Source organism: Chiloscyllium punctatum, chromosome 22 (assembly GCF_047496795.1).
Source record: "Chiloscyllium punctatum isolate Juve2018m chromosome 22, sChiPun1.3, whole genome shotgun sequence".
NCBI lineage: Eukaryota > Metazoa > Chordata > Chondrichthyes > Orectolobiformes > Hemiscylliidae > Chiloscyllium > Chiloscyllium punctatum.
In genome coordinates, this window is record NC_092760.1 from 50,186,361 (window position 1) to 50,206,677 (window position 20,317).

The 20,317-nt window shown below is 44.0% G+C and overlaps 1 protein-coding gene across 3 annotated transcripts; it reads right to left on the bottom strand.

Annotated features, from left to right (window-relative positions):
* Positions 1–2,712: 2,712 nt before the first annotated feature.
* On the bottom strand, positions 2,713–5,251 carry LOC140493624 (pro-adrenomedullin-like). 3 transcript variants are annotated; one of them, XM_072592263.1, is made up of 4 exons: positions 5,144–5,251; positions 4,559–4,667; positions 4,248–4,385; positions 2,713–3,630 (listed from the first exon to the last, which is right to left on the bottom strand). In XM_072592263.1, exons 2-4 carry the CDS (start codon positions 4,657–4,659, stop codon positions 3,357–3,359), a joined length of 513 nt encoding a protein of 170 aa, XP_072448364.1. In that variant the 5' UTR covers positions 4,660–4,667; positions 5,144–5,251; the 3' UTR covers positions 2,713–3,356. The 3 variants fall into 3 exon arrangements, with proteins under 3 accessions (XP_072448364.1, XP_072448365.1, XP_072448363.1); XM_072592264.1 differs by having other exon boundaries at positions 2,713–3,627; positions 4,559–4,670; XM_072592262.1 differs by having other exon boundaries at positions 4,559–4,670.
* Positions 5,252–20,317: the final 15,066 nt, after the last annotated feature.

Genomic DNA, 20,317 nt, shown 5'->3' on the forward strand with positions numbered 1-20,317 from the left:
AGCTGGACCACAGAAGTAAAACTCCATTCAGTTAATGGAATCCTCTGGAATTAATGTGATCCTGGTTCTTGGCTGCTAAGTGTGCTGTTTCTGCGAGGATAGGACAACTGCATGGGAGTTAACTCAAAGTTAGACTTGAAAGACACCAGTCTATCCAGGTTATTATTTAATATTGAGTAAAGACCCCTAAAGACTCGCAATGGTTATCTCGACAGTAGTTATTTCAATTTATTTCTACTTGTGTTCCTTTAGTGATTGGCTTCCAACGCAAGGTTTTCATACGGCCAATATCAACATCAAAATAAAGTTACGCATTCGCTGACTGGGAGACTTTTTAAACTGCATTTGCCAAACCAACATGCTTAACAACTGGTAAAGTTGTTCTGGTGTTGCTGCCAGTAGCAAGAGATTTGTGCATGAGAAATATTTGAGAAGTCGTAGAATTTTACAACACAGAATGAGACCATTTGGCCCATCCACCAAATAGCTGTCCAGCCTAATCCTACATTCGGCATTTGGTCGTTCCAGGTACTTCACGAGAATATCAAAGTGTATATGTTCCCAGATTTTCTTTAAGATTGTGACTTCCAGGTCACTTGGGTGTCCACAAAGCCATTGCTGATAGTTTGTTGATAATTGTGCTGGTGGCAGCCTCCTTGTAGGAGACAATCTTACAAAATGGTTGTGGTAAATTCTGGATTTATGTTATTGAAATAACAGTATTCTTGTGTCGGTCTTACTAGGCGTCGAGCTTTTATTTTGGAGTGAAGAAAGTTTATACAGATTTGCCTCAGAAACTTTAAATTGTAAAATACTAACGCTGTCTTATTCTGACCAGTTTTTCTGTAGTCTACCGGGAGCTCTGATTTGTAAATGGAACTTACTGGCTTGTATTAACTTGTACACGCTTCGCATACCCGCTTCCCTGTTACTCTTAGCGAATTAGGAAGCTTGTTGAACAAAATTATTTTGTTTTATGCAGTCCGTTGATACCATTTCCACGTTTGGCCACAATTTGCTTAAATTGGGGATTTGGGTGAGTGTGTTGATATATGTCTGTGTCGAGAAGAGAACACGAGACAAGAAAATGACCTTAACCCAGTGGGTTGGAAAACAAAGGATAAAAAACAGATTCCAGTGTCAGCGTTATAACTTTGGAGAAAGTACGTCCGAGGCAACCTATAGCTGTGTGAATGTTTGATTTTATCTTGATCTGTACTGACGCCAAGTAATTTTACATAGATGCTTAAAGCCAATGTTACTTTATCGATTTCCTCAAGGGATGCTTTCCAAATATTCCAAACATGTAATTATTGTAACATTCTCTTCGCTCTCCCGCTTAGGGTAATGGTTATAATGGAATCTGATTTAGTTATTTCCTGGAATGTGTTTGTTTGTTATATGCTTTTCGCGCTTCGAAAGAAATGCCCTTCTGATGGAGAAGCATTCGTCAAAACGCAGCTCTGTTCTGACACAAGGGAAGAGCAGTTTTGACCCTTGCTCACACCCCAGAGACGTTTCACATTATTTTTTCCACTCAGCCATCCTGATAAATTCACACTCTTTGCAAACTCTAGATGGCAGAGTAGCTCCATCGATGATCTAAATATGATCGTTCGAGCAGCATTAAATCAATCTAATATCCAATGATGCACCGAAGTACCATAAAAATTCAAATACCATTTGTATAGGAATTACTTATCTGCACTGAATTGTCACAGTCTCTTCGAAAGGTTTATAATCTCTCAAGAATTGCCACAATTTGTTAAGAAATTTGATCAAAGCTCAATTCTTGATGTTAACAATCTCTAAAGGAGGGAAATTTCATATAATTCTCCTATGGGTTTACATTTTGCTATGGGAAATCAAATTTGTAATACGGATAAAAGCACGTGCAAACCAAATATTGTATCAGCGCTGGGAAAGTTATTTTCTAATCAACCTGTTCAGAGATGTCATCATATATTCCTGGAGAATATGGGATTTGAACCGGAGCCTACTGACTCAGAGTTTGGACATTACCACTCCACCACAAGAAGCTTTTCAGAGGTTGTAGAAACTTGCCTGGCATGGTAGGATCTAATGTAAACAGTGCGCTATGAACTTTAAACATGAATCATCCCTGTTAGGTTTTTATCCTTCCCTGACATTTTATGGCAGCTCAACCCATCTATATCTGCGGGGCAAAACACAAAACAACATGCCTGAGTGAGGTTATGGCGAACACTTCGCAATATGTTGAGGGTGATATGCTTTTGCATAGATTATAATCTGATTTTGGTAAACAGAACTAAGGACCAATTAACTCTATTCTTGCTTCTTGTAGTTTCTGCGTTTTACATTAGGTGGCGCTGCGGGCTTTGACGGTAAAAAAAAACACACCCAACTTAGTTATTTGGTCTCATTGTGGTTTGCTCCGAGTACGGAGCATGAACAAGTCAGACACTGCCCTAACTTTCACCTTCAGAACGAACCATCCTGAGTGAAATGCAATTGTTCACTATTAATGTATTCTCCCTTTTCTCAAACAATTTGCGTGATCTGACTAGCTGCTGTAGGGTGTGCTCACATTGTAGAGTTCAATCCAAATATTGACTCAAAAGATGCGCCGAAGGGGGAATGTATAGTGACCAACCTCAACCCGAGCTGTGATGCTCCTGAGTTGTTAACAAGCAAGCACCCAATAAGCACAGGCATCAGAGTGTAGGCAAATGTTTATTGTCTTTATTCATTATGACAAAATAGATTGTACAACATATACAGTCACTGCAAGTCTGGAATGTACAAAAAGGAGTCAGGTAACTAGTGAACATATTTACCTCCATAATAATGGACACATGATTCTAAATTTGCTGATACTACAATGCCCTTTATATACTTATATCACGTATAAAAATAATTCTATGTCCAGATGTACAGTTACAGGAAAAAAAAGTTAAATAGTTTAAACCATTTTATATACAATGTCTTTCATACATTAAAACGTCGATTGCACTTTCTGTAATAGAAATTGCCTTCAAGTATGATGCAATCCTTTTATACTAGCAGGATTTTAGACTCCCTGTAATCCAAACACAGAAAAACAACATCGTTTCAAATCTAGTCCGGAGATAATGAGCTGGAATTTGGCTCCGTGAGCGCTGAATTCCAAGGCATTCGCTGAGAGATGGCGCCCTTTCCTTCATTCAATTCGCTCTGAAACTTCCCCAAAAACAATTGCTGGCAAAATTTTACCAGTTCTCTGCTGTGCCTTGGAAAGTTTGCCAAGTGTTGGTATGTCCATCAGCAGTCATAAATATTCTAGCCCAGGGCGGTGGGCCTGGAGTGACAGTCCTGAAGAGTTTGTGTTGTGCTTGTCACGTCCTGTGAATACTCCCGTGTTCCCGAGGCACCGTGAGCGCTATCTTGGAGCGGACCGATCGCCGTTTCCTGCCGTAGCTGTTGGGACTCCACGTGCTCCACCGAGCCATGTTGTCTTTCTCCGGGTTATTGAGGAGCTGGTTTAGCCGGTGACTCAGCTTCTGGACCTGGCACGTCCCGAGTTGGCAGCTCGGCCGGTTCAGGTGAAGCTGGGGGAAACGCGGCAAGCCGTGCCGGTAGCGCTTGACGCGGATGTGCGCCTCTGAGCTGCTGAGAGAGAGAGAGAAAAATACACAAAACACACGGTCAGAACAAACCCGAGAAACTGTCGCCCAGCCCCAAACCGAGCGGCTCCCTCATCAGTCGCTGAGCTCAGTAATACAGCGTCAACTGATTCGTTTTTCTCACAAACCCGGTATATCATCAAACACGGGGAGAAACATGAGCCCGGGAAACAGTTTATAAACCCCAAAACAGGGGTGGAATTTATCGGTAGCTTTGATGTACATGTTTTCATGAAGTACTTTGAGAAGACTTCTGAGACCCGAGACAATTTCTCAAACAGCGCAAGGACACAGAGTCCTGAATCACACCGGGATCCTTTCGCTCGCCTGTTTTTGCTCTCCCTGGTATTTTCCGCTCGTCTCTCAGCGTGCGACCTTGTGCATTTAAAAACCAATGTAACCCATCCGTCTACTCTTATTTATCTAACAGCTCTGCACTTCCAGATTAGCTGGGGTCCCCCTGCCATCCTCCAATTTAACTTTCAACTTCAATCAATTCACAATTTGTGAGGTTTGCCCGGGCCCCATCGATTTGCAAAACCATCTGGGATCGTTTGTATTTTTTTTTTCAGGTTCGTCGCTCAAAGAGTTTGCTTTCGTTACCTGGACTGGATGTTGAAGTTTTCCTTAACATCTTCTGTCCTCACGAACTCTTGTTGGCTGTTTCCTATCAGCCCCTGACTCTTCAGTTTGGAAGCTTTCAGATCCCTCTTTGCTCGGCTTAACGCCCAGGCGTTCAACCTGCGAACACAAACGCATAACCCCCGGTAAGAACAGGGCACGGTCACAAACTGCTGAAGTTCCTCCGTTTTTAAACAAAACACATTATATCGTATGACATCATGATTCAGTGGGGCAGCGTGACAAAACCCCGGGGGTGGTGGAGAGGAAGGAGCTACAAATGGAAAACTTGCCTTTTTTTAAATGCCGAAGTTACATCCAATTTGGCGTCCGCATTGGCATAGGCTGAATAGACAAAACAGCAGTACAGCAGAGCAACGTGAACCATCCTCATGGTGAAACCTGCTGAGGAGAGAGAGAAAAAAACAAAAGCAGACAGCATTAGGATTTTGCCCCTGTTTCCAAGCCCTGCTTGTCTTCAGCCTGTCGGCACACTGCTGCTGATAGGCACCTTATCCAGTTCTGGCGATGTGTCAGCAAGGCGCTAACGGTCAGTCTTCCCAAGCATGAGGGAATCAAAAATCTCCGCTCAGCACAAGACACGGCCAGATTCGTTTTGGTCATTTCTCTCACAAACAATGTCGCTTAGATAAAGATCATCAGCAAACAGCGGGTCCTGAGGCACTCAAGTACAGCAACATGCTTCGAAACACAGGCGAGTACAACCTGCTAAGTGTACATTGTTCTGATTCCTGCCGTCTCTCACATCACCTCGTTAACATCACAAAATACTGGCAGCTACCAAGGAAAATGGGCAAGAGGTGCAAAGTATCAGAGAGTTGTTTAAGTCAGCCAAAGGTAGAACATTCCACACTTACCTCCAACGCCTACTTAATAAGATTTTCCAAATGTCTTCAATCCTGTAACTCTGTGGTGTATCCTTATAAAGTGTTTCGCACAGAGATCGACACGAAACTGTTATTCTCGATTCGCATTGACTGAGTCCAGAGCTGGAGTCTCTCTTTATAGAATTGCACTTGGGGCGGAGATTCAATTGACGGACGGCTCGCAGACAAGACGTGACAATACCAGAGCACATCCTGCAGACCTCATGCACACATCGTTTTATGAGTATAAATGCAATCAAATGCCGATTAATTTCTAGCCTATAAATTCACCAGATATAGTTAAACACTCAAAGTTTAACCCCTGATATTTGTAAACTGAACATTAAACATTGCTTTTGCGAGGATATTTAATCGAACTACCACTTACAACAATACATATTTATACTTCTCAAACTATTTGCATCTGAGTCTATACATTTAAAATATCCTATAATCTATGCACTTAAAATATCCTACATGATATTTCTGATTTTACAGTCGAAGAGATTACACTAACGATGTTAATGCCTCAAAGTAATTTCATCAGAAACAAGTTTAAAATTGATATATTTCGAGATGGTGAATAATTTAATTAATCAGGTTATTTTATTCAGCAACTGAAATCTTTTTTTCTGTTGCAATGATTATACCTTTTGTCAATGCACATGGCATGAATTGTGTGGCGGGCGAAATATTCCCCTAGTGATTAATGCTTCAACTTGTCTGTTTCCTCAGACATTCAGTACGACGGTTCGTAATGCCTCTGATATCTCTAGTCATCATCCATTACTCAATCATTGGAATGTAAACCGGAGTGTTTGTCACGTACACTCTTCATCGTTTTGGATTTAACGTTTTCCTAACTATTTTAAATGGTCACACTCCACCGTTCAAGCATTACGTTAAAAAAAACCATCATTCCGACTCTACCAAAATTTAATAGTACCCTTATGGGAAATACTGTATATGGTCAACGTTCATTCTGAAATGTCCGGTGTTAACAGTTATAACCACCTGCTGTTTTTGATTGGTTTCCTGACCATGGTCATGGGTTCCTGTTGATCTGACCAGTATTACCCTTCACCTTCTAATAGACTGGCATTAGAAACATAGACACGTTATAGAAACATAGAAACAAAGAAGCCATTCAGCCCGTCATGTCTAACTAAACTAGCCACCTAAACTACTTTCCACCACCTGGCCTTGCGCTTCAGATGTGGATCCAGGTTTCTTTTAAGTAAGTTGAGCGTTTCTACCTCAGCCACCAAACTGGGAAGTGAATCCTTGACACCGTTCATCCTGTTTGTGAGAATGTTTCCCTTCATGTTCCCTCCAATCCTTCTAGCAAACACATTAAATCTGGGTCCCCAGTACATGGCCTGCCCACTCGCGGAACCAGGTCCCCGATTCTGGATTAGTGGTGCTGGAAGAGCACAGCAGTTCAGGCAGCATCCAAGGAGCAGTAAAATCAACGTTTCGGGCAAAATCCCTTCATCAGGACTTTTGCCCGAAACGTCGATTTCGAAGCTTCTTGGATGCTGCCTGAACTGCTGTGCTCTTCCAGCACCACTAATCCAGAATCTGGTTTCCAGCATCTGCTGTCATTGTTTTAACCAGATCCCCTGTCCACTCTGCACTCTGTCTTGAGGAACAGATGTGGCTGTGATTATTGGCTCAGTTCTTAGCTGATGAAATACGCATGGAGTGAGTTTTAATTCATTATTTAACATACTGGGGATGATTTCCTTTAATGAAGCAAGATAATCGGTTCACGGGAGTTTACTTTTGACAAATGGTATTGGAGATCAGGGTGATTCAACATATTTCGAAGACGCATCTTTCTCTACCCTACAAAATGTGACATTTAATGTGAGGGAAGCCGGCGGCAGCTATTGAGCCACCTTTAGAGTTGATCGATCATGTTTGCATTGAATAATAGAAAATCATGTCAGGATTTCAGGCTAGAGGTTCCAAGACAAGAATGGAGTATAAATGCAAATTTCTAATTAATTATGTAACCGTGTAGATAATTTCACAGCGCGGCTAGAACAAGCGAACAAGCTCTTTCAGAGAGCAAGCGAGTTGTCTCGAGCAAAACATTTTGTGAAAAGGACTTAGCTGGCCACCACTCCACTCTTTACAAAGATATTTATCCCCTCTGCAACATTCCTGAGATAGCAGTGTCGCTTGTTCCTTCCAAAGTTGGCACTTAACCAAACTACAGCCTTCTCGGAACCTCACTTAAAAACCCAAACTTGGAAATAGTCCGAATGGGAAAGCGGGGTTCTGAGAGCACCATTGGCACCAGTGGCAGAGGGGAATCGGCAGCACTATTCAAATCTCAGTTGTTCTTTTAGTTCAACATAGAGATAAATAAAAACACTCCTGTAGGTATCTTTAAACGAAAATTTCCACAAGTTCCTAAACAGATAGGTGACTGCATATCCAGTTTTTTTGCCAACATCTCTACAACTTAATAAAGAGGATTGCTGAACAAGTCACATGGCTGACAAAATAACATGAATTTACAATGTTTTCCTTCCCCCATACATCCATTTCTGTTCTCCCAGCTATTCAGATACAATATATACTTCCAACGCTCTCTTCTGTGTTTTGTACTCCCCAACCCCCTACATGAGAGACCCGTGAGCGCCACTAATTCATTTCATTTTCCTCTCACTAGTCAAGCACAGTGGTTTTTCCCAGGCGATTCTCCCACTAACCCCTTCATCACTACTATCAGCACAACTTAAAACTTCATTGCGTTTGCCAGTTTTCTCATTTTATTAAATTGTCACGTGTGTTCCATTCCAATCACTCCATCTAATTTTAATCAACCAGTTCCTGTGTGATGACGCACCACTGGAACATGTAGGAATTGACCACGAGCCTTTTGGCTCAAAGGCAAAGATACCATAACTGTATCTATCACAAGGGCCCTCACTCCAGTGTATTATTGGCAGGCAGTTGGTCTATAATCATCAGGGAGTATTAACGTTGTTTAATCTGTTAATTTAACAGAAACTTCATTGGGCTTTGTAATGTCTTTTTTTTTAGCATTCTGTCAATTTATGGAATACAGGTGAATATTTAAATATATAATTTGATATTTTTCCCATCAGATAATCTTATTTCTCTTTTAATTTTTGTATAGTATGGCTGTGACCATGAGGTTAAGGTTAAAATGTCTCAACTAAATGGTTCGACTGGAATCTCCGATCTGCTGTTTTCCAGTTATGATAATCACCCATTAAATTCAGAGCATCAGCCTTATTTGTGCTTGTATTTCTTCTTGGCTGCTTTCTTCCTTTAGTTTGTGGGCCTGAGGATTTGGAAAGAGTTTGTTTCACAGTTTCAAATAAAATCCCTGATTCATTTTATTAGCCTGTAATGTACATAATTGAGTTTTATATGTTTATTCATTGTAGAACCACTCACAATTTTGTGCTGTAGAGCTGAGCTGTTTAATTTTGTCTCAAAAATGCACTATATATTACATTATACACCTATACTGCAGCATAAATGCACAGGATTTGTTAGGCCTCCTTAGAACAAGTGGTATTTTCAGCAAACATGGAAAATGTTGGAGAGACTCAGCAGGTCTGGCAGCATCTTTGGAGAGGGAAACAGTTAACGTTTCTTACCTTACTTCTGTTTCTCTCTCCACAGATGCTTCCAGATCTTCTGGTTTCTCCAGGATTTTCTGCATTTGTTTCTGATTTCCGGTATCCACAGTATTTTGCTTTTATTCAAGTATCATGTTAATGTTTGAGAAATGTTAACATTTTCACAGAATGCAAAGCTCAAATTCCCCTTAAATTAAAACACCCTATTACAGAAAAAAATCTTTCATTTTGTCTATTAGTAAATTGGTCAGAGAACAATTGGAAACTACCACAAAGAGAACCAGTCAAAATACAGACCAAATCTTTTGAATGACATTTGTTGCCCAATAGTAAATAAATTTCTGCTTAAAAAACTAACATTACTTGGCTTTCTTTCTGCTCTGTTCCTGGAATTTCTACCATTGGGTTATATTAAACACTCCTTGAGGTGAGGTAATAGATTAAAGAATTGCACTTCCCACCCTGATTCTCTGTAAGATGCTATCAAGTACCTCAAAACCTTAGGTCATTTTTCAATACCTGTTTCATTCTCCACCACACAGTACAGTTCATAAATTACCTGCGTAATGAAACTTTTGAATTTTTTTATAAACATCAATGGCTGTGAAAAGCTGAAAGCCAATGTTTCAAAATTCTGAGAACCTTTACAAAATATGAACATAATTAGCATTTTTTCACAAAAAAAAGCCTACTGACTGCAACTGATGTGAGAACTAAGAAGTAGTCTGTAACAGATAACAATAATTCCCTGCAAAGACTATCAACTTTCGTTTCATTTTAAATTTATATTGTATGCCATATATTTAATTTGCAGAAAACAGTTTCAGATTTGTGAAAAATTCAACAGTGTCCTACTTTTCTGGCCGTGATTGTCTGAACAGTGCAGCAGATGACTGGGAGCAGAGAGACTGAGACTCCAAAAAGTGGAAAGATCAGCTGCTGTAGCAACAGGTGTCAGGAACAGCAATCAGTTAGGAACATAGAATTGCTAGACAAAAAATGACCAAGGCTTCTCTTCTACTATCCTGCTGGTCAAATTGATAAATGATACAATACAATAACAATGAAAATGAAATTGTTGATTAATTGGTGCAGTTAATTGGTTTATAGCAGACTCAGAGAAGGCACAATGGAAATCTCAAATGTGGAAAGATTTGGGAAGCACAGATTCAAGTAATCTATCGCTATTATGCTTCCTAAAGTTACCACATATCATATTTTTATAAAACGTAGGTTTTTATTAAAAAAGGATTTCTTTTTTCTTTTGAATATTACAACAAATACAAAATCAAACTGGCTAATTATGTAAATAAATAATTACTAATAACTAAGCTAAAAAGGAAAATCTTAACAATAATAATAGTGATAATGACCATAACAAGCTCAGCAAAACAAAGCAATAGCCCTTGATCAGTGAGCACGTACGTTTATACATATTCATATGTTTGTAGTTCCTCCCCTCTGGATACCAAATCCATTACATAGAATTGCCATGGCTATATAAAGGCTCTTATTAGTATGGCAGACAAATCTGTACCCAGGTTGTCCAAATAGGGTCACCAGGTCTTATAGAAATTCTCAGTTTTATGGTGCACCATACTCGTAAGAAAGTCTAAGGGGATGTGCTCCATGACTAGCTTATGCCAGCCTGCCAGCCCTGGGGGATTTTCCAACACCCACACAAACAGTACAAAAAGTGAAGATACTGAAAAGCCTTTTTTTAATGAGTATCTAATGTAAGGATTCTGGGTAATCCAAGATGGAGAATGGGAAAAGTTTCTGGCTGTATGTGGTATTTTAGGTGTTGGAGGTGATTTCCTTGAATTCCAGGAGCAGAATTCCAGTTTTATATGTTGTTGCATTGTTTTGGAACTTTGGGAAAAAAAAGTCGAAACAACAGCAGTTTTAAAAGGGAGAAGAACAGACAAAGGAAGCACATGGTGAGGACAGTGTAGAAGAGGAGAGAGAGAGAACCTGCACAGTTAGTGCCTTTGCTGTTTTGAATTCATGTATCGCTGGACATCAGAGTGTGTCTCGGAAAATTAACAAACAGTGAAATTCACAACTGATCTTGGAGGAACCTGTTTGGGCAAAGTTCACAGCACAGAATCAGATAAGTTAATCATTGTTTTAAATGTGTCCAAAAGAAAGGCTGCAGTAGTGAGTAGAGTGGGTTCTTTCTTGATTATATATCTTTGGTGATATGTCTCTTGGTTAAACTTAAAATATAAGCCATAACTATTAATTTAACCTGGGGCAGTGTTTTGTAGAGGAATAAGATGGTGTTATTTTCTGGGTCTGTAGATTGTGAAGGAGCAAAAATAGCCTTTAGTACAGTGATATGTAAAAGAGAGGAGGGGGAGTGGCATTTTTGATAAGAGACAGCATTACAGCTGTGCTGAGGGAGGATATTCCCTCAGATGTGGGAGTTTAAAGAGAGTTTAAGGGTTAGTGCAAATTATATCTGCCACAAATGTTGTTGGATGCAAATCTTATGAGATCGAATGGATCGGTTGGAGAGACAGTTAGAAGCAATGAGGAATTTGTAACAGCAACAATATGTGATGGATGGCAGTTATTGGAAGGGGGGAATGTCTCCGATACAGTCACATAGATGGGTTAACTCCAGGAAAGGTAAGAGAGGAAGGCACCTAGTGCAGGAGTCTTTTGTGGATATACCCATTTCAAACATGTATGCTGTTTTGGATAATGTAGGGGGTGATGGATTGTCAGGGGAATGTCGCACGAACAGCCAAGTTTCTGGTATTGAGACTGGCTGTAATGCAACAAGAGGTACATCGGTTTCCAAGAGATCAATTGTGTTAGGGGATTCTATAGTCCGAGGTACAGACAGAAGTTTCTGTGGTCAGCAGAGAAAAAGCAGAATAGTGTGTTGTTTCCCTGGTGCCAGGATCAAGGATGTCGCAGAAAAGGTGCAGAATATTCTCATGGGGGAGAGGGGCCAGCAAGAGGTCATTGTCCACATTGCAACCAATGACATAAGAAGGGAAAAGGTTGAGATTCTGAAGGGAGATTACAGAGAGTTAGGCAGAAATTTTAAAAAGGAGGTCCTCAAGAGTAGTAATATCTGGATTACTCCCAGTGCTACAAGCTAGTGAGGGCAGGAATAGGAGGATAGAGCAGATGAATGCATGGCTGAGGAGCTGGTGTATGGGAGAAGATTCATATTTTTGGATCGTTGGAATCTGTTTTGGGGTAGAAGTGAACTGTACAAGAAGGACGGATTGTACCTAAATTGGAAGGGGACTAATATACTGGCAAGGAGATTTGCTAGAGCTGCTCGGGAGGATTTAAACTAGTAAGGTGGGGCTGGGGAGGGTGGGTGGGGAGGGGGGACCCAGGGAGATAGTGAGGAAAGAGATCAATGTGAGACTGGTACAGCTGAGAACAGAAGCGAGTCAAACAGTTAGGGCAAGCAGGGACAAGGTTGAACTAATAAATTAAACTGCATTTATTTCAATGCAAGGGCCTAACAGGGAAGGCAGATGAACTCAGGGCATGGGTAGAAACATGGGACAGGGGTATCACAGCAATTACAGAAACATGGCTCAGGGATGGGCAGGACTAGCAGCTTAATGTTCCAGGATACAAATGCTACAGGAAGGATAGAAAGGGAGGCAAGAGAGGAGGGGGAGTGGCATTTTTGATAAGAGATAGCATTACAGCTGTGCTGAGAAAGGATATTCCTGGAAATAAATCCAGGGAAGTTATTTGGGTGGAACTAAGAAATAAGAAAGGGATGATTACCTTATTGGGATTGAATTATAGACCCCCCTAATAGTCAGAGGGAAATTGAGAGACAAACTTGTAAGGAGATCTCAGCTATCTGTAAGAATAATAGGGTGGTTATGGAAGGGGATTTTAACTTTCCAAACATTGACTGGGACTGCCATAGTGTTAAAGGTTTAGATGGAGAGGAATTTCTTAAGTGCATACAAGACAATTTTCTGATTCAGTATGTGGATGTACCTACTAGAGAAGGTGCAACACTTGACCTACTCTTGGGAAATAAGGCAGGGCAGGTGACTGAGGTGTCAGTGGGGGAGCGCTTTGGGGCCAGCGATTTAAAATATTAGATTTAAAATAGTGATGGAAAAGGATAGACCAGTTCTAAAAGTTGAAGTTCTAAATTGGAGAATGGCCAGTTTTGACGGTATCAGGCAAGAACTTTCAAAAGCTGATTAGGGGCAGATGTTCGCAGGTAAAGGGACGGCTGGAAAATGGGAAGCCTTCAGAAATGAGATAACAAGAATCCAGAAAAAGTACATTCCTGTCAGGGTGAAAGGAAAGGCTGGTAGGTATAGGGAATGCTGGATGACTAAAGAAATTGAGGGTTTGGTTAGGAAAAAGAAGGAAGCATATGTCAGGTATAGACAGGATAGATCGAGTGAATCCTTAGAAGAGTATAAAGGTAGTCAGAGTATACATAAGAGAGAAATCAGGGGGGCATAAAAGGGGAAATGAGATAGGTTTGGCAAATATAATTAAGGAGAATCCAAAGGGTTTTTATAAATACATTAAGGACAAAAGGGAAACTAGGGAGAGAAGAGGCCCCCTCAAAGATCAGCAAGGTGACCTTCGTGTGGAGCCACAGAAAATGGGGGAGATAGTAAATGAGTATTTTGCATGAGTACTTACTGTGGAAAAGGATATGGAAGATATAGACTGTAGGGAAATAGATGGTGACATCTTGCAAAATGTCCAGATTACAGAGGAGGAAGTGCTGGATGTCTTGAAACAGGTAAAGGTGGGTAAATCCCCAGGACCTGATCAGGTATAAACGAGAACTCTGTGAGAAGCTAGAGAAGTGATTGCTGGGCCTTTTGCTGAGATATTTGTATCATCGATAGTCACAGGTGAGGTGCCGGAAGACTGGAGGTTGGCTAACGTGGTGCCACTGTGTAAGAAGGGCGGTAAAGACAAGCCAGAGAACTGTGAGCCTGACCTCAGAGATGGGAAAGTTGTTAGAGGGAATCCAGAGGGACAGGATGTACATGTATTTAGAAAGGCAAGGACTGATTCAGGATAGTCAACATGGCTTTGTGCGTGGGAAGTCATGTCTCACAAACTTGATTGAGTTTTTTGAAGAAGTAACAAAGAAAATTGATGAGGGCAGAGCAGTAGATGTGATCTATATGGACTTCAGTAAGACATTCGACAAGGTTCCCCATGGGAGACTGATTAGCAAGGTTAGATCTCATGGAATACCGGGAGAACTAGCCATTTGGATACAGGACTGGCTCAAAGGTAGAAGACAGAGGGTGGTGGTGAGGGTTGTTTTTCAGACTGGAGGCCTGTGACCAGTGGAGTGCCACAAGGATCAGTGCTGCGTCCCCTACGTTTTGTCATTTACATAAATGATTTGGATGCGAGCATAAGAGGTACAGTTAGTAAGTTTGCAGATGACACCAAAATTGGACAGCGAAGAGGGTTGCATCAGATTACAACAGGATCTTGACCAGATGGGCCAATGGGCTGAGAAGTGGCAGATGGAGTTTAATTCAGATAAATGCTAGGTGCTGCATTTTGGGAAAGCAAATCTTAGCAGGACTTATACACTTAATGGTAAGGTCTTAGGGAGTGTTGCTGAACAAAGAGACCTTGGAGTGCAGGTTCATAGCTCCTTGAAAGTGGAGTTGCAGGTAGATAGCATAGTGAAGAAGGTGTTTGTTATGCTTTCCTTTATTGGTCAGAGTATTGAGCACATGTTGCAGCTGTACAGGACATTGGTTAGGCCACTGTTGGAATATTGCATGTAATTCTGGTCTCCTTCCTATCGGAAAGATGTTGTGAAACTTGAAAGGGTTCAGAAAAGATTTACAAGGATGTTGCCAGAGTTGGAGGATTTGAGCTATAGGGAGAGTCTGAACAGGCTGGGGCTGTTTTCCCTGGAGTATCGGAGGCTGAGGGGTGACCTTATAGAGGTTTACAAAATTATGAGTGGCATGGATAGGGTAAATGGGCAAAGTCTTTTCCCTGGGGTTGGGGAGTCCAGAACTAGAGGGCATAGGTTTAGAGTGAGAGGGGAAAGATATAAAAGAGACCTAAGGGGCAACCTTTTCACACAGAGAGTGGTACGGGTATGGAATGAGCTGCCAGAGGAAGTGGTGGAGGCTGGTACAATTGCAACATATAAGAAGAATTTGGATGAGTGTATGAATAGGAAGGGTTTGGAGGGATATGGTCCGGGTGCTGGCAGGTGGGATTAGATTGGGTTGGGATATCTGGTTGGCATGGATGGGTTGGACTGAAGGGTCTGTTTCCATGCTGCACATCTCTATGTCTCTATGACTCTATGAAAGTGAATTAACAAAGCCAAGAAGAAGAGACATCGGGTCCATCTCCATCTCCAAGGCCTTCTCTATTTCGCCAACCACAGTGGTCCAGTACGCACTTCCGCCCCTCACATCATCGCTGATGTCACACGCTCAGTGACCTCCGCCACCCCTACTGCCGTGTCTGCCACCACTTCCGTCCCCACCAATGCCATTCTGCTGACACGCCCCCCCCACATATCCTACTGTCACCATTCCCAGCCCCGAGAACCCTGAGGGAGCACCACCCCTGCTTATGACTCCACCCCCATTCCCCCCACCATCACACCCACTCCAGTTGCTGGCTCTGCCCCCACTCCCAGCTCCACACCCACACCAGATCCCAGCTCCCAGCCCTGCCGAGTTTTCACCATCCCTCCAGACCTTCCCCTCACTGAGGACAAACGATCAGTCCTCAGCAAAGGACTCACCTACATCTCTCTCCGTCCATGCATCAATGAATTTAATACACGCCGTGACGTCAAACACATCTTCCGTCGCCTCCGCCTCCGAGCTTACTTTCACAATCAGGACTCCCGCCCACCTTCCGAGGATCCCTTCGCCCACCTCCAACACACTGCATCCACCTGGACACCCCGCGCTGGGCTATTACCCGCCCTCGACTTCTTCATTTCCAAATGCCGCCGGGACATTAACCGCCTCAACCTGTCTACCCCCCTCCCCCACTCCAACCTCTCACCCTCACAACACGCAGCCCTCCAATCCCTCTGCTCCAATCCCAACCTCACCATCAAGCCAGCAGATAAAAGGGGCGCAGTGGTAGTCTGGCGCACTGACCTCTACACCGCTGAAGCCAAAGGCCAACTTGAGGACACCTCTTCCTACCGCCCCCTCGACCATGACCCCACCCCCCATCACCAAACCATCATCTCCCAGACCATACAGAACCTCATCACCTCAGGAGATCTCCCACCCACAGCTTCCAACCTCATAATCTGGGAACCTCGCACTGCCCGGTTCTACCTCTTTCCCAAGATCCACAAGCCAGACCACCCTGGCCGACCCATTGTCTCAGCATGCTCCTGCCCCACTGAACTCATCTCTACCTACCTTGACACTGTCCTATCCCCCCTAGTCCAGGAATTCCCCACATACGTTCGAGATGCCACCCATGCCCTCCATCTCCTCCAAGACTTCCGTTTCCCCAGCCCCCAATGCCTCATCTTCACCATGGATATCCAATCCCTCTACACCTCCATCCGCCATGACCAGGACCTCCAAGCCCTCCATTTCTTCCTCTCCCGATGTCCCCAACAGTACCCTTCCACCGACACTCTCATTCGTTTGGCCGAACTGGTCCTCACCCTTAACAATATCTCCTTCGATCCTCCCACTTCCTCCAGACCAAAGGGGTAGCCATGGGCACACGTATGGGCCCCAGCTATGCCTGTCTCTTTGTTGGCTATGTAGAACAGTTGATCTTCCGTAATGACACTGGCACCACTCCCCACCTCTTCCTCCGCCACATTGATGACTGCATTGGCACCACCTCGTGCTCCCGCGAGGAGGTTGAGCAATTCATCAACTTCACCAAAACATTCCACCCTGACCTTAAATTTACCTGGACCATCTCTGACACCTCCCTCCCCTTCCTGGACCTCTCCATCTCCATTAATGACGACCGACTTGACACTGACATTTTTTACAAACCCACCGACTTCCACAGCTGCCTGGATTACACCTCTTCCCACCCTACCTCTTGCAAAAATGCCATCCCGTATTCCCAATTTCTCTGCCTCCGCCGTATCTGCTCCCAGGAAGACCAGTTCCACCACAGAACACACCAGATGGCCTCCTTCTTTAGAGACCGCAATTTACCTTCCCACATGGTTGAAGATGCCCTCCAACACATCTCATCCACATCCCGCACCTCCGCCCTCAGACCCCACCCCTCCAACCGTAACAAGGACAGAAAGCCCCTGGTGCTCACCTTCCACCCTACCAACCTTTGCATAAACCAAACCATCCGTCGACATTTCCTCCACCTCCAAAAAGACCCCACCATCAGGGATATATTTCCCTCCCCACCCCTTTCTGCCTTCCGCAAAGACTGTTCCCTCCGTGACTACCTGGTCAGGTTCACGCCCCTCTACAACCCACCCGCCCATCCTGGCACCTTCCCCTGCCAGGAACTGCAAAACCTGTGCCCACACCTCCTCTCTCACCTCCATCCAAGGCCCTAAAGGAACCTTCCACATTCATCAAAGTTTCACCTGCACATCCACCAATATCATTTATTGTATCTGTTGCTCCCGATGTGGTCTCCTCTACATTGGGGAGACTGGACGCCTCCTAGCAGAGTGCTTTAGGGAACATCTCCGGGACACCCGCACCAATCAACCACACCGCCCACTCTGCCAAGGACATGGAGGTCCTGGGCCTCCTTCACCGCCGCTTCCTCACCACCAGATGCCTGGAGGAAGGACCCCTCATCTTCTACCTCAGAACACTTCAACCCCAGGGCATCAATGTGGACTTCAACAGTTTCCTCATTTCCTCTTCCCCGACCTCACCCTAGTTCCAAACTTCCAGCTCAGCACTGTCCCCATGACTTGTCCTACCTGCCTAACTTCTTTTCCACCTATCCACTCCACCCTCCTCCCTGACCAATCACCTTCATCCCCTCCCCCACTCACCTACTGTACTCCATGCTACTTTCTCTCCATGCTTCAGGCTCTCTGCCTTTATTCCTGATGAAGGGCTTTTGCCTGAAATGTTAATTTTGCTGCTCCTTGGATGCTGCCTGAACTGCTGTGCTCTTTCAGCACCACTAATCCAAAAAACAGTGGTCCAGTATGCCCACAGTCTGTGGCAGGACCAAAGACAATGAGTACATGTGCCAATGCTCACTTTACATTTAGGACACATTGGAGGTGCTCCTGCCTTAAATTTAGCAAGCTGGTCTGGGGCCAGCTGGACCGTGTGGAGAACCTTCAATTGCAAGTGGTGGGTCCTTTTGCAAATCGCGATCCTTATTGCATTTTCCCAGATATCCTCCCATATTTCAGAAGAGATCTCAATGTCCAGCTCCCTCTTCCATACCCTACAGAGCCATTTGGTCTTGTCCGAGGAAGCCTCTCTCAATCAATGATAGGCATTGCTAACAGATAACGCACCCTCAGCAGTCAACTCCCTCTTCTCCATATTGGACCTATAAGGATCAGTTCGAAGTGTGGTCTCTTTTTGTATGAAGTTTCTAATTTGAAAAAAAATGAAAGAGATCCCTGCTGGACAATACATATTTCCGAGCCACCCGGTCAAAAGACATCGGTATGTCCCTCTCAAATAAACCATCCAGACAAGACATGCCCCTAGCTACGTATAGTTTAAACCCAGAATCTATCATCCCTGGCCAAAAGCTCGGCATACCAACTATGGCTTTCAAAAATGATGTTTTGGCAATATTCCCCTCACCCTGATGCATTGCCCTCCATGCCTTGATAATATTGATGACTATTGGGTGATGGCAATATTCCTTAACAGTTCTCAATTTATCTCAGAATAGTAAGCTAATAAGGGGCATCTTGCCTGAGATGCTTCGATGCCCAACCAAAGTTAGTGAGGGGTCCCCCGGGCCCAATTATTCATGAAAGATAGGAATGAGTTTAACTGATAGTTTTTGATATATGAGAGGCCCACTCCTCCCAGTCTGTAAGGTAACTGCAATTTAGTCAATTTAATTAGGGGCCACTTGCAATACCAGATAAAAGAACTAAATCAGCCGTTCAGTCTTCTAAATATTTGCTTCGTAAAAAGCAGAGGAAGCATTTGCATAGGATAGCACAGGCGGGACAGAATGCAGCAGAGTGGCGTGAGCTGGGGGGAAGTGAAGTTGGAGTGTCGAGCTGGTTGGGAAGGTAAGTGATTGTTATTTCAGTGGAGAAGGAACCTGAGACACTACACGTGTAGTGTCTCCCACCCTCCTCCTCTAACCTAAAAAAAAGTACTCAGTCGGCTGAACAGGTAAGCTACTTAGTGTTCTTGTTTTGGAGACTCAGTGTAGAGTTATGGCAGCGCAGGCAGTGGAATGTCCCTCCTGCAGGATGTTTGAGGTAGGGATGACCACCAATGCTCCTGCCGACTTCACCTGCAGGAAGTGCAGCCAGCTCCAACTCCTCACAGACCACGTTAGGGAACTGGAGCTGGAGTTGGATGGACTGAGGATTATTCGAGAGGCTGAGAGGGTGATAGATAGAAGCTACAGGGACATAGTTACGCCAGAGAACAGAGGTAGCTGGGGAACAGTTAGAGGTGGGAAGGGGAGGAAGCAGGCAGTGCAGGGATCCCCTGTGGTCGTTCCCCTCAACAATAAGTATACCGCTTTGGATACTGTTTGGGGGGGACGGCCTAGCAGGGGTAGGCTGCAGTGACCAGGTCTCTGGCAGGAGGTCCGGCTCTGAGGCCCAGAAGGGAAAGGGGGAGAGGTGGAGAGCGCTAGTTATAGGAGACTCTATAGTTAGAGGGACAGACAGGCAGTTCTGTGGACATGGGCGAGACTCTCGGATGGTTTGTTGCCTCCCAGGTGCCAGGGTCCGAGACGTCTTGGACCGTGTCTTCAGAATCCTTAAGGGGGAGGGTGTGCAGCCAGAAGTCATAGTGCACATTGGCACCAACGACATAGGTAGGAAGAGGGGTGGGAAGGTCATTCAGGAGCTCAGGGAGTTAGGCTGGAAACAAAAAGCTAGGACGGACAGAGTCGTCATCTCTGGGTTGTTGCCGGTGCCACGTGACAGTGAGGCAAGGAATAGGGAGAGAGTGCAGTTGAACACGTGGCTGCAAGGATGGTGTTCGAGGGAGGGCTTAAGGTATTTGGACAATTGGACTGCATTCTGGGGAAGGTGGGACCTGTACAAGCAGGACGGGTTGCACCTGAACCAGAAGGGCACCAATATCCTGGGAGGTAGGTTTGCTAGCACTCTTCGGGTGGGGGGGGGGAGGGGTTTAAACTAATTTGGCGAGGGGATGGGATCCGGACTTGTAGTCCAGCAAGTAGGTTAGCTGTTTTTCAGGATGTCCAAGAATGTAGGGAGGCTGTGGAGAAGGTAGCACTGACAGGGAATACTTGCGGACACAGAGATGGGTTCAAGTGTGTATACTTCAACGTAAAGAGTATCAGAAATAAGGTGGGTGAACTTAAGGCGTGGATCGGTACTTGGGATTATGATGTTGTGGCCATCACGGAA

Excerpts from the sequence above, each read along its gene's own strand:
- LOC140493624 (XM_072592263.1), bottom strand. The coding sequence starts at position 4,659 with ATGAGGATGGTTCACGTTGCTCTGCTGTACTGCTGTTTTGTCTATTCA. Across the intron at positions 4,386-4,558 it reads ACTTCGGCATTTAAAAAAAG|GTTGAACGCCTGGGCGTTAA; the intron begins GCAAGTTTTCCA and ends TTGTGTTCGCAG. Across the intron at positions 3,631-4,247 it reads AACTTCAACATCCAGTCCAG|CAGCTCAGAGGCGCACATCC; the intron begins GTAACGAAAGCA and ends TCTCTCTCTCAG.